At 38.2% G+C, this 15,000-nt stretch overlaps 1 protein-coding gene across 7 annotated transcripts in view; it reads left to right on the top strand.

Moving 5' to 3' along the window:
• LOC148732242 (uncharacterized) overlaps positions 1-15,000 on the top strand; it is a 17,054-nt gene that overhangs the window by 1,384 nt on the left and 670 nt on the right. Inside the window, exons 1-4 of one of the 7 annotated variants that reach the window (XM_088756926.1) lie at positions 1-644; positions 6,472-6,567; positions 11,653-11,774; positions 13,141-15,000. The exon at positions 1-644 is cut by the window's left edge and continues 1,384 nt beyond it; the exon at positions 13,141-15,000 is cut by the window's right edge and continues 670 nt beyond it. In XM_088756926.1, the coding sequence (XP_088613052.1) occupies positions 11,671-11,774; positions 13,141-14,956 (1,920 nt within the window). In that variant the 5' untranslated portion in view covers positions 1-644; positions 6,472-6,567; positions 11,653-11,670 and the 3' untranslated portion in view covers positions 14,957-15,000. Of the gene's footprint in view, positions 645-2,769; positions 3,337-3,377; positions 4,734-6,471; positions 6,605-10,377; positions 10,934-11,652; positions 11,775-13,140 lie in introns of those variants that run through there. The other 6 variants (XM_088756927.1, XM_088756923.1, XM_088756924.1 and 3 more) reach the window with 6 other exon arrangements.

Here is a 15,000-nt window from a genome sequence, read left to right as displayed (position 1 = left end):
GAGTTTTCGGGGTCTGAGGTCTGAGTTTTCGGGGTGTGAGTTTTCGTGACGCCCCAAGCTTGCTTGCACTCAGGTAAAATGCTCATGGATTTTGCCGGCATATGTCAATGAAGTGCCGTATGCGAGGGCTAAAGACATCGATTTCTCATCGGCTAAGAGGCTCAAAGAAAAGCTCCACCAAAAAATCGAGGATCTACAACAGCCGCAAGCCTCGAACCATACAACGACTTCTAGTTCCTCCTGTTCTTCCCCTTGATTTGTAATGATCTTAGGTATAGCGCATTAAATCATATATCCAATGAATTTTGCGCCATACAAATAATAAAATTATTAAATTATTATACGAAAAAATCCTTAGTCTTTATGCTTTCCACTTTTGCGCGAACAGCCAACAACAATACATAAAACCATCCCCTCTTTCTCACATGAACTCTTCGTTAGATACGGTTTGTTTACGCTCGAGGGACACCAAGATGGCGGATAGTAACCGTTGCTAAGGTATTGGTCACGTGGGTGAAACCCAAGGATTGTATTTTTGTCGACCAGAAAGTTCACTGACAGAATTTCAGCTTTGCATTCTTATACTTTTGAAGAAGGCTTCATCACGAGCTTACCATTGAGGCGACGCAATTAAGATTCGAAACGTAAGTACATAACCATGAAGGATACCTTCAATTTAAATTACATTAACTTGCTCAAATGATAGTTATAAGAGAGCAACTACCAGAAGGTTTAGGGCTATGTCTGCAGTACTTAGGTTTCCGACCGTTTTTAGGAACCAGAACGATACATTGTAAACTGAAGAGCGAGAAGGTTTTTTCATTGCTCGCGAGCTCACAGGCAGCCCAAGCTCACTACTAGAAAAGCGGACGTGGCTCTTAACGTGTTGCGCAACGTTTTATATTTATAAAGATTTGTATGGGATGTTATCGGTTTGCCTTAAAAGAGAAAAAAAAATGTCTTGTTTTGAAATAAAATGGGCTTACCTTATTGCTTTGTTGTTTTCTTTGTTGATTCCGAGCGTCTCAGGCCATTTTGAAGCGTTTTCGGCGAGTTAGCGCTATGTTGGTGTTCAACTGCTAAAAGAAAGACAAGGCCGGAAACCTATTTTAGAAGTGTCCGTCGCCCGAAGCAAATAATTCCGCCAAAAAATTACCACCAGTCTCGATTCCTCCAGAAAATCAAAGTAGAGATGTTGCAGTTTCATTTCCATTCACTCGATTCCCAATTCCTCCCACAGATCTTTCACTAGCGATGCTTTTATCTCCAGATCGATCGGCTTTCTAATTTCGAATTTGGCTGCTTGAAACATTTGCGGCCCTTTGGCCGATCGCACAGTATGTTGGGTAACAAAAATAAGCCCGGCGAGGGTAGCCAGCGACCTGCAGTCGACAAACAAACCAGTTAGCTCCCCTGGTCCCCTCGAGAGGTTTTGTCAAGACTGCATTGTTTTGATCACACATTTCCATTCGATGTTGATTGGTCGATCAAAACAATGCGGTCTTGACAAAACCTCTCGAGGGGACCAGGGGAGCTAACTGGTTTGTTTGTCGACTGCAGGTCGCTGGCTACCCTCGCCGGGCTTATTTTTGTTACCCAACATACTGTACGATCGGCCAAAGGGCTGCAAATGTTTCAAGCAGCCAAATTCGAAATTGGAAAGCCAATCGATCTGGAGATAAAAGCATCGCTAGTGAAAGATCTGTGGGAGGAATTGGGAATCGAGTGAATGGAAATGAAACTGCAACATCTCTGCTTTGATTTTCTGGAGGAATCGAGACTGGTGGTAATTTTTTGGCATAATTATTTGCTTCGGGCGATGGACACTTCTAAAATAGGTTTCCGGCCTTGTCTTTCTTTTAGCAGTTGAACACCAACATAGCGCTAACTCGCCGAAAACGCTTCAAAATGGCCTGAGACGCTCAGAATCAGCAAAGAAAATAACAAAGCAATAAGGTAAGCCCATTTTATTTCAAAACAAGACATTTTTTTTTCTCTTTTAAGGCAAACCGATAACATCCCATACAAACCTTTATAAATATAAAACGTTGCGCAACACGTTAAGAGTCACGTCCGCTTTTCTAGTAGTGAGCTTGGGCTGCCTGTGGTTAGCTATCCGCAAGGTCTTTGAAAATGGGGACTTCGAGCTAACCACAACGGGAAAGGGAACGAGGAAGTGTCGGCACGTACATTTTGATAAAACTTTGAACATTTCCCAATTTACGAGTGAACCTTCTATCAAGAAACATCCAGAATACCCGTCCACATCATTTACATATGTCGGGAGACTTTGAAGAATGAGGTATAACACAATAGATGCTATTCTTATTCAATGACATGTAAATGATGTGGCCGGGTATTCTGTCAAGCGAACCTGCTATATCAAACAAGCTATCTCATATTATGTTTACATGTAAACACAACCGTGTATTTAGACATGATCGAGAACCCAGTTTTACAAGAAGCTGCTCTGAAACGTGTCAGAAGAAAGGGCAGAAAACTGAAGGAATTTGTTTATGAGCGTATTCGTTCAAGCATACCGAATTCCTCATGGTTACATCGTTATGTGAAGGTTAGAAGAGTTACAAAGAATGTTTGTAAGCTTAATACGAAGAGGATAAGATTGTATAAAGTTACACAACATGAGAAGAAGTATTTTTTGAATTGTTCTGTGAGGGTATATCGAAGGATAATTAAATTGAAGTATAGAGCAGGTCGATATTTATCAATGTTTTTTATAAAAGACCCATGTGTCTTTGTAAGAGTCAGACACGTATCAAACTATTGTAAATTTCAACTGAGTTCAGATATAGAGAAAAACCCTGGTCCTACTCCAATCTACACTCACCCTAGCAAAACAATAATGGCACCATATCAAGCCAAGCTAATGAGTTAGTATTTGGACAAAATTCAGGACAACAGTGTGTTACAATGAGTTTATGCTCTTTGATTTACAATAACAAACAAGGAATCAATTCTGCTAATGATCTGGTGTCAATAATCAATATTGGAAATCAGTTGTATTCAAGTTTGTCTCGGTTAGCCAGACAATCATTTTTAATGCAGACAGAATTACCCACACTTTTAAATGTGTTCAAGACTGACTATGAACTTCAATGAAGTGAAAGTTACCCTGGCACTATTCATCAAGAAGCTACAATTATATCAGTACTGTACCTCCTTAGATAGAGCCTTTTTCACTTATAGCCAAAAATTTCAACAATTTTGTCTTGACAGTAGGATGTACTGCAGTTGCTACCTATTGTAAAGGCAATGTGGGCTTGAAAATATTCGATTCTCATGGAAGGGATATTTATGGTAGAAGCCATTCTCAAGGTACATGTGTGCTGCTTGAAGTATCATCACTGAATAGCTTAGTACAGTATTTTCAGAGTATACATAACGATATAATTGAGTTGAAAGGGGTTAAAATTGATAAAGTTCAAAATAGTGCTCATTTTCAGTCATGCCTGTGAAACCAGAAAGTTCAATGTGAATTGTGCTGTGGCTGTCTATTCATTCTGCTACTCCGTAATAAAATCATGTTGTTATTGGAATTCAAACACCTTATCTAATGTTAGACAGTATGGGAGAAGATTATGGAAATTCATCTTTGAACAAGTATTTACTGTCAGATGATTTGCCAAAAACTGATGTTTGTGGAACTGAAGCAAGTTTAGATCTTAAAAGTGATTACAGTGAAGGAATATTGTCTGATTCAGTTCACAGCATATCGATTCTCAAAAATCTTGTAAGAAATAATAGTTGAATGCACAGGGTTTTTGATTTGGTTTTCAGATTTTTGAAGGACATTCATTTTGAAACCCACAAAAGGTCAAAATATGTGTATTCCCTCTTGGTATGTAATGAAAGTCAAATGCCTTCAATTGAACATACTAAAACTGTAAATAGCACTGCTTCTCTTATTGTGGCCATCAGCAGTATTAAATATTCAGAGATTTTTCTATTAAAAACAATTATATGAACTATTGAACAGTAATATTGCCTCAATCTACTGATTTCTGACAACTCTCCTTGGGTGAACATTTGGCAACAAACTATGACTTGGTACAAATAATAGATAAAAAATTCCCTTCTCCTTGCTGTTAAAGACAAGTACATTACCTACTCAGGGTTTGTAAAAGCCTTGAAAGTCCTTGAAGATGCTTGAATTTAAAAATTAAAAACTCAAGGCCTTGAAAGTACTTAAATTTGAGGACTAAGGCTTGATTTTTGCAATACCTTTTTCTTTAGCAGTTTTCAAGTTGAAAATTACAGTACTTTCTTGGAAAAGCTGAGAAATAATATTAAATGATTTTAAAATTGCTTATGCAAACCCTTCCAAAAGTGGTCCTTCAATTTTCTAAAACTTGGCCTTTAAAGTCATTGAAAAGTCCTTGAATTTCAACCTTTGGCATCTACAGGAACTTACTCCTATATGGTAATATATTATTTTGATTGTTGTCTAGTACCATAACAACATTCATTACACTCCAGCAGACAAAAATAAACACAAGTAGACTTATTCGTGACCGGCAATGATGAAATTGCGTGACGACAGTAGCGATGGCAATATGGCAGTAACCTAAAGATAACTCCAGATGTGCGATATTGAAAGCCCGAGTTCATGCAGATATGCGTCTAGTTGGATAATAAATCGGCATTATCACTTAGCTTTGTAATACCTCGCTTGGTTATACGGCGAGTTATACATGGAAGGGATTTCAATCAAGGTAACGGCGTAACAATAACGTTAACATAAGATCATGATGTAAGATCCAACGAGGTCTGTTCCATTCTGAGATGTACTTGAAACACCATGATCGGATCAAAAATTTTTACAATCATGCATGATTTACAAAGACAATTGAACTCATTCCATGCAGAAAAAGCTGTTGATGAAATCTGGTGGGCCAGACTTCATCAACAGGGGCTTCGCTATATTGTAACTTGATTTTCCCTTTACAAACAGATTATACCACTTTATTGAGTATTATTATTATTATTATTATTAAATTTAAATTTATACCGCACAGTTTCTATAAAAATATTCAACTGCGCCTTACAATAAATATTAAATCAAAAATAAAATAGAAGTTCAAAATTACAATTCTAAAATTCCATAATAAATAAATAAATAAATAAATAAATAAAATAATTTATCATTAATGCAATATAATCATAACAACTATAGTAACTAATTAAAGTACCAGTAAGTACTAATTAGAGTACCAGTAAGTCACTGTTTTGTTTTGCATGGTAGATCCAGAGAAGAGAGCTTTCAGTTTCAAAACAAGAAGTTTATTTCATACATCTAAAATCATGTACGCAGTTGTATATAAGATCTGGTATATTAGCCCCTGTAGGTGTAGGTCAATCAAGTCACACTTGAATTATAGATAATCAGTTCCTATTGTAACAGTCACTAGTCTCAAGGTTTGGTTATTAATCACTGGTTTCCTTGCCTGAAGCCACTCTCAGTCACAGCTGAGACGTATTGTGTTCATGTATTGAAATTTGTATACTTGTGCATCAGAAGGATAGTGAAAACACTTTTTTCACCCAAACAGTCTTTAAGTATTTTTGATTTGGACGTGGATTTTGCTGTTAGTATAGGTAATACCATGATTGATCAATGCCTTTTGAAATTAAAACTACTTGGATAAACCAACCAATTTGCAGTTCATGTTTTATTAGTTTTAAAACCACTCTAACGTTATGTACTTGATGAATCATTCAAATGATATGTACATTTTTTACACATTCCCTTCAATTTATTTGAAACTATGACAAAGAAATAATAACCCTAAACAAGCAACTGCCACTTATCAATGTAAAAATAGGGTGGTTATGTCACTACCAAACATTATGTCACAGATTTTTTTTACTTCAACATATTCCAGTCGGATAACTTGGTCAAAAAAAATGAGTGATTTCACTACACAAGCAAGTATATGAAGTATTACAAAATCATAACACTTGATGAATAGCTTATGGCAAATAAACTGACTAATAGTATAAAGTGAGTAAAATCATGATGCTTGTTCCTTTCCTGGGTATCTGTGACATTTCTTGTTCAGAATATTTTTGTTGATATTTATAATGCTCCACTCTCTTATTGTCAGACAAAAGATTACACTAGCCTCCTGCCTGATGGTTGATTAGTATGAATCACAGGAATTCTTCACATTTTTTGAACAACTAGTGTTAGAACTTCACTGTAAATGTCAAGTCCAGCTTGCCTTGATGGCCTTATTACATTAACCTTAGAAAATACAAAATCAGTGATTTCCATGCTGTGAGCCACTTCAACAGGTGCAACTACAACAACATCATCCTACAATTTCGTGCTGAATTCCTGCATTTATTTCCTCGGATCATTCCAACGCATATTTCAAAAATGTCTCTACCCCGTCAGCCATTTTAGAAATGCTTGTTCAGATTGGTGACGCTTATATAATTCCTTTCCAGCAACCCAACGGCAATATCAAGAGAGGCCAAGGAATCGAAGCAAATCGAAATCGTTCAGAAATCCCGCAAAACAAAATGGCCGCCGATGATGAACATGTGAGCTAATGACGTAGTTTAAATCAAACACAAATTCGTAAGTTTACATAAAAGTTTGAAAGTTTTAAAAGACATTTCAAAAGTTTAGATTTAAATGGAAAACGAGATAAAATAAATATTTTTCAAATTTAAATAAATTTTGGAGAGGAAGTTTGAATTTAAAAGTAAAATAGTCTAAATCAAATATAAATCACAAAAGGATTAAATATTGCTACATGTGGGCAGGCATACTATTTTCACTCAGCGGGCGGTAACAATGTTGCCATTCTTGCGTCACACAATATGTTTTTGGGTGGTATTAATCTAACGTACTAAGATTTTGATCACCTCTTATTTTTTAATCTTTTCTTAATCCGCCTATTTCTTAATTCTTTATTTAGGTGATATACTAACTTGTAATGTTTAAATGTAGTTTTGTGACAAGAAAGAAGTCACGTTGTCACCGCAGGGGTGTAAATGGTCGATTTCGCAAAATAGTTAGTCTTCCTAAATTACTACTTTGCGAAATGGATAAAAATCCTTGTTATCAATTCACGATTACACTAAATCCTTGTGACTCTTTACCTTGTTAGAAAATATGTTGGCATCATTCCTTTAGTTTCGTTACATCTGCCTAGTTTCGTTTCGTTTCGGTTTCGCACAATAGAAAAAGCTCTGAAGTTTCAGGCATGTTTACGATATGAACTGCACGCTAAAACCTTTTGCGAGAGTGATACTGGAGTCTTTTTCGTCTGTTTGTTTGTTTGCGTGTTTTTTTTTTTTTTTTTTTTTTTTTTCACCTACAAACCTGTGATAAAGGTTAATGTGCCATTTTGACGTTGGGTGATTAAAAGTTAACCAAAATATTCGGATCAATTTTCCTACCTCGCAAATAGACCATCGAAAAAAGGTTGACATTTCCCACGTGTATTTCCGTTCAGTTAAGTGTCGTGTCATGCGTTCGAATTACTCAACGACACTGTACATTGATTACACCTTATGTAAAGTACATGTCATTACAACTACAGCGCCAGCTAATATTTCAAATCACTTTTGTACTTTATGGCCTTAAAGGGAAAGTACGGTCTAGAAAAAGTTTATCTCAATTAGAAGACTTTTTTCTCAGGAGTTCGAAAATAACTGCCATTTTGTCCACTTTGCTTTGTATTAGCGACAAGAGCGCTTTGAAATTGCCCATTTTTACAACTTTCGTGGTTAGAAAAATGCCATCTTGGATATTACGTCAGTTGTGACGTAGCAATAGTCAAACATTGTTCGGCGCTTTGTCCTTGTTGACCTGTTTGACCTCTGTGAAGACAATTTCTAACACTCCTAATAGTTGAAATGAGGTGAACTGTCGTCCGGTTAGCCTCGATTTCTGCCACTCTCTCGCGTGCGGTCTTTTTCGTTCCTCCCCGGAGAGGAGCGTGGGCTCGGGTTCCCGAAAAACGGCTAGAAATCGAGCCTATCGTGTGGTTGAAAGTCAAAATACATACTAAAACTCAAAAGGAAAAGGTGTAAGCCTCCACAAGCCACCAGAAAGGAAAATGTTAAAGATAAGTTAGCCGGCGAAAATTATTAGGGACTTTAAGATACCTGGACGGCTGTTTCAGAGCACGGCTGACCGGAAGTAATTTTACACGTGTAGACTGTATTGCGCATGTCTGCACAACACGTGTTGCCGTCCAGTTGTTGTCGAGGACTTCAGAATGGCAGATATTAGATCTGAGCCTGCGTAAAAGCGGTTTTGTGTAAAGATGCACGGAATCGAGGCACTTGGGTCACAGGCTTGGTAAATTCTCAAAGGTATCACTGTATATTTCAAAACAACTCGCATTTTACGCCTTTTTTTACTTTTATCGACAATCTGAAGCATTCAAATGGCAAAAATAGTAATGGTTAGACATTGTATTGCATTCGGAGCGATAAACCACATTGCAAGCATCTTTCGTGGCAAAAAACTTTAAATGCGAGTTGTTATGAAAAATACAGTGATACCTCTGAGAATTTACAAAGCCTTTGGCCCAAATGCCTCGATTCCATGCACCTTTGAACAAAGCCGTTTTTACGTGGGCTCAGATCTAATATCTGCCATTGGAGTTTTGCCGTCCACAAGTGAACGTAAGCACATTTGACGAGCATTTCTTTTAAAATTCATTATTTTCCAATTGACGAGGTTGTCCTTACTGTTATTTCTTGTTTTGATAAAAAAAGTTAAAAAATTGAAGTGTAAAATACCGTCGCAAATGAGTGTTTGTTTGCTGTGCTTCGCAGTGATGGCGAATATGTCAACTAAACTTGAATGAAATTGAATTTTCTGGCTTGTTTCCAGAATTATATTGCTCACTCCATGTATCACGTAAATTACTGCTATTCACCATAAATGTTCAGCCATAAGTTAAACTCTTCGTACTCGTAGTAAGGCAGCTCTGAATTAACTGACTTATTAGCTTCGTACAGAAACAGGATCTCTTCGTCGGTCAGTAGCTTTTCTGCGTAAGCAATAACAGTCATTTCGTGAGTCTTTTTAAAGATACCATGATTTACGAACAGTGCTAGAAACTTCAGGTTCGCTGCCGTCCTCCGTTCAAACAACCCGCTCCTTAACGTAGAAAGTTTCCCGCCAAGAACGTCGGTTTCGGCCCAGTCCTCCGCGCCTAATATTACCGTCCTCGAGGTCAGCCGTCCAGGCATCCTAAAGTCCCTATTAACTCGCGAGGACGGCTTGGCAAACTCTGCAAAACCTCAGAACTGCCACAACGAAGACTTCCAGCAAGATATACAGGCATGTAAGTTTTCCTTGTTAACCTTCGCTTCGGACTAAAAGCTATACTTTTCCATATTCAACACAAATTTCATTTATTTACTCTATGAATTTTTTCAAACCATTTTGTTGTAAGCGAATAAATTGAAACTCGAAATGGTGGCATACCGTATGTGGTGAATTCTCAGTCGCCACCCTTGACCAAAGCCGATTTCCAACATCGTGCGCTTTTCCAAACAGTGTATAAACATATCTTGTCTTTCCTAAGTCTGTTATGAGTCCACGGAGTAAATTTTCTTTACCCAACCAGTCGCATTCTCTTACGAACAAAAACTAGATGACATCGCTGGCAAATAATCAAGACAGACACGTTTGCGACAAATACAAATTATCCTTCGTTAGGCAGGCGGCCGTATTTCACTCTATCATACCGATTGGACACGATAAAAATAACATGAAAATATTTTAAGTCTTCCAACCAACTGCTTGACGTAATTATGCAGTGCTTATGCTTTCAACCGCCTCCCGGTTAGCTCAATGGATAGAGCGCTGGACTGTTGTGCGGGAGGTCGAGGGTTCGAGCCCCGGCCGGACCAACACTCAGGGTCTTAAAATAATTGAGAAGAATTTGCTACCTTTCTATAACACCAAGAAATGGTTAGATATTCTAGTCTTCTCGGATAGGGACGAATAAATGGAGGTCCCTTCTCCTGCAGGGTTGGGGTAGGAGACGTTAATTTCCCACATACGAGATCACTGTGTGATGGATGTCCTCCCCTGAGGTGGGATGGGTGGGATATTGGGCGCACTTAATTTGGAGCCTCGCTCTGTTGTGCGACCCTCACCATACTCTGGTGAAAGTGATTAAATTTCAAAATTAAATCGAAAGTTTCATTTTAGCTTCAGTCATATTGATGTAATTTCTAATGTTAACACTGACTGTATGACAGAGGCGACTTTCTGGCGCGTGTGGAAAATAACACAGCTCTACCTCTCAGAAGTCGCTATGTTTCAAACACTTCACAATGAAAAATACTGCGTTGAAGCTAATTCTAAGCAATAAAGATAATAAGACCATTCCAAATTAAAGGTGAATGCTGACACAAACAAAATTTAATTCGTAACAATTAACTTCTGCCTTTTGTCTGCGTTAATTTCTGTAACTTAATGTTTCTAATCAATTTTGTCGGTGTTTACGAAGAATGATCTTCAAGTCTATCATTTCTAACCTGTTGCATACCAACTGGGGCTGATTTTGGTTCCACATGGCTCGTGTTTAGTTGTACACCGAAGCTGGGTTCCTGTAACTGCAAAAATAATTTGTCTCATTCCGAGTAGCAATGTGAAATGAATCCGTCACGGGCACTGCGGTCTTCTTTAGCAAAATAACTGTCACTCCACAGCTTGGATTTGTTTGAGGAAAAAACCTTTGCCTTTCAAATTGAGTGGGTTTCTTAGTACATTTAATTCTTAGGAGCATACTTTCTCATTTTCCGTAGGTTTCTCTGGACAGTTAACGCAAGAGAACCACTCGCGATTTCCAAGACGTGAGCGACTGAGCGGGCTGACGTTTCTTTTTTAAACTTATTTTCCTGACTTTCTCTCTCTTTCTCCTCAACAAAGGTACTCCTTTCCCTGACGACGAGCCATGTTTCCTTTGAAACATAAATGGATGTATTACACCCTCTCGGCTTGATTAAAATCCAAGTCGAGAATTTATTAAGTAGCGCTCTCCTCGCCGCTGTTTTCCTTGTTTACATCCACTTTAGCAGCGATGTAATTTAGCATGCTTGACTGTTGCTACGTCATAGTTTCGTCATAACAAAGATGGCGGATTTCCATTTAAAAATGCCGATTTTTGAAACGGAATTATTCGCAACTAAAACGCTTTTAGCTCAAATGAATAGCCAGTTCGGACAATGCAAGCAAGAAACTTTCGATACTGGTAAACTTTTTCTAGACCGTACTTTTCCCTTTAACGACGCATTGATTTATTCACGAACGTAGAGGAGAATCCGCAAAGTACTCCATGCAGATTTTTCACTTTTCCCTTTCGCTAGCTGCTGTTACTATTATTTGGCAGGCTGCATGTGCAATCTGTACTTTTGGTGATGGAGAAGAATTGGGGAAATGAGTCTGTCTTTTTGTATTTTAATTCGAGCCTCCGCATATCGTGTACGCCATTTTTTGCAAATCCACTTTTTCATTAGTTTCCACTGCCTGTGAGCCTGGAACAGGCTATAGATAACAGGAAGTTTAACAAAACGAAACTCACCATAGTACATTAGATTGTTACCAATATCCACACATTCCGACATATCTTTCTGTCGTTACTTCCACAGCATTGATTTCAAGGGCTAATGGCGTCCACATTAACCAGGAGGTATCTTTATTGGTCCATTGCAGCGATCCTTTTTACCTTGTTACTCTTATCGCTTCATGTATTCACTCCACCAAAGCCCAGGTGAGTTTTAGAATAAAGAAATCCTTGATTGCTTGGTGGAAGCCGTGGCTACACCTATGTCACACTTGTACCAAATTCAAATCAAAATGTAGTTGTGGTGAAATCAGTATTGAGAGATTTTTCTGATGCCTGCCTGTTCTAGTCCAAATGTTTTAGCCAAGTTCTTACAGTCAAACTAAGTGAAGCGTGCCCCTCTGGATTACATTAATGATTTGATTATTTGAATATTGAACCCGCGAATCGTTTCAGGAGCGCAATAACGAATTGAATATTTGAACATGGAACCCGCTAACCTTTTCAAAAATGCAATAATGGATTGATTATTTGAACATTGAACCCGATAGCCGTTTTCGTTTTGAAAAGGCGCGGATCATTGTTCAAATCAGAGTCCATTTCTGATTGGATTATGCAAACACGTGATGATGTATCGGAACCATTTCAACCTGGCGTCAGACATGGCGGGAAAGGTGAGTTCGAGTGTTGTGTAGAACGTCTTGTAAATGTTGTAAATGGAATGTTATCGACATCTTTTTTCGCCTATTTACATCTTAAGGAACTTGTAGAAATTCTTGTGTGTATTCGTTGTAAATGGAATGTTATCGACAGCTGTTTTCGCCTATTTACATCTTAAGGAACTTGTAGAAATTCTTGTGTGTATTCGTTGTAAATGGAATGTTATCGACAGCTGTTTTCGCCTATTTACATCTGAAGGAACTTGTAGAAATTCTTGTGTGTATTCGTTGTAAATGGAATGTTATCGACAGCTGTTTTCGCCTATTTACATATGAAGGACTTGTAGAAATTCTTGTGTGTATTCGTTGTAAATGGAATGTTATCGACAGCTGTTTTCGCCTATTTACATCTTAAGGAACTTGTAGAAATTCTTGTGTGTATTCGTGGTCAAAAAAATTTTTTACGGGCGAAGCCAGCGCAAGACTTTTTTATTTCGTTAATATTTACGATCGACTGTTTTCGCAGTGTTTTTACCCTGCAGTTTGTTCATTTTCAGGATTCCTCGTCTAATAGGACAATCATATTGGACTTCAGAAATGGACTTCTAATTTGAACAATGATCCGCGCCTTTTCAAAACGGATAGGGCTATCGGGTTCAATATTCAAATAATCCATTATTACGTTCGTGAAAAGGCTAGTGGGTTCAATAATCAAATAATCAATTCATTATTGCATTCTTGAAACGACTCGCGGGTTCAATATCCAAATGATCAATTCATTAACGTAATCTTGAGGGGTACGCTTCACTTAGTTTGACTGTAATAATGCTTTACATGATAGCAATGCTCAAATACCCACTATAAGCCACACCCCATTATTTCCATTATTAACACTAAACGTGTTACCTCTTCAGATTTTTACAACCCCCATTTAAGGCAGTGAAAAACCAGGAGGAAATAAGGACGTGTTTATGTAGTAACATATCAAAGGAGAGAGAGAATACAACAAAGGAGAGTGAAGATACTAAGGCAGATGTAAAAACAACTGAATCAACCTGGCTGAGGGATTCCTTTGGAAAGGAGCTTCACGTAATCCACTCCCAACTGAAATTCCTCTTAGATCATAAGAGTATACCCTCACCAGAACTTGTAAACAAAGTTGGAGAACTTGCAAAACGCCTTGATGCTAAATCAGAACCACCAACTACAAATAGCGACATGAACAACAAAAGTTTGGATGTGTGTCCAGAACAATATAGAGGAAACAAAATTGGTTACCCGTTCTATGCCAAAGGCTGGTTTCTCACCAACTGTACCAATGCCAAACCCCTGAGAGCTGTGATAAGTATTTTAATAAATACCGTTGCATATCCTCAGGAAGATGAGAAACACATTCGCAATGTATTAAAAGGTATCAATGATACCTACCCAACAGTTCAAGTTCATGTAGCAACTCGTAGTAACGATATCGTGGAAATGGCCCAAAAGTACGAAAACATTGACGTGGTTAAAGTCGATGATACAAAAGAAGCAACAGTTTGGAACACACTCAAAGGTAAAGTCTCCACTTCGTATGTACTGGTAGCACGTGATGTGGTTCTCTTCTCATGGCTCACTCAAATAGAGCGACAAATTCGTGTGGTTAGTCAGATACCAAATGTAAAAGTTGCTGGGGGAGCATTTCGGAATATTTCAGGTCACTGGAAAGCTGGATGCGTGCAAACCAAAGTACTAAACTATGTTCTAGAATACCAAGAAGGTTACTTTCACTCACAAAATGCGTGTATGTTTTGTGATTATCTGCAGGGACCTTTTTTAGCTAAAGCAGAATTGTTTAAGCTCGACGAAAGTCTTCCAAACGAAGTGATATTTGAAGACTGGTTCTTGCGCATTAGAGAGGATGGTTACCAAGTTATGACCTGCCCAGATTCTATGTATTTCGCATCAGATTACACTTCGTATTCCAAGAGCACTAAAAAGGATGTTTGGACACCTTTGGCGAAAAAGAGGGGCATTAATCGGGTACTGTTGCCCCAGGGGGTCAAACATTCATTCTCTTGCGACGAAATTGGTGTCACGTGCAAAGCAACACACGAACTACTCCCAATTTGTTGCTTGGAAGAGTATGCACATGTGTTGACAGTTCTTCAGAAGTTCTGTGATGAAAGAAATATTTCATTTGAACTTGACTCTGGTTCTGTTGTTGGTGGTGTAAAGTTCAATGGCCTTGTCCCGTATGATATCGACGGAGATCTCATCATGTTGTCATCACAAATTGAAATATTTAACAAGGAAGAAACAAAACAATATTTTCGAAGTAAAGGAATCTCATTTTCCGGATATAAAGCGCCACATTTTCACAAAGAAATGGGAAAGTTAGTTAATGGTTTCATGTACATCAATTTCCGTGGATTTTACTTCGAACTCTGGGGGATGGGGGATACGACCAATTGGCAGCACCTCCCACCAGAGTTACGGAGCCTTGCATCGTTTACCAAAGCGAATATAAGAGGCAACTGGGTAAACACGGCTTGCAATCCTGCTTTGTATGTGAGGGGTCGTTATGGAAGAGAAATTCTTAAACATGCTCAGTCTTGGAGAAAACAAGGACTGGCAAATAGTTGGGGGGAGTACAAACCTGGCAGCTTCAAGCCCTGCAATAAACCAAAGCACCACTCATGCTTGGATAACTTGCCAGCCGATGGTAATATTCCATTCTTTGTGGATTAATTGAGCTTGTCTCGTGAAACTTGTCATCACAGAATACGAATATC

Source organism: Stylophora pistillata, chromosome 4 (assembly GCF_964205215.1).
Source record: "Stylophora pistillata chromosome 4, jaStyPist1.2, whole genome shotgun sequence".
Classification (NCBI taxonomy): Eukaryota; Metazoa; Cnidaria; class Anthozoa; order Scleractinia; family Pocilloporidae; genus Stylophora; species Stylophora pistillata.
The sequence above is the reverse complement of the archived record's forward strand: the minus strand, read 5'-3'. Positions and strand labels throughout refer to the sequence as shown.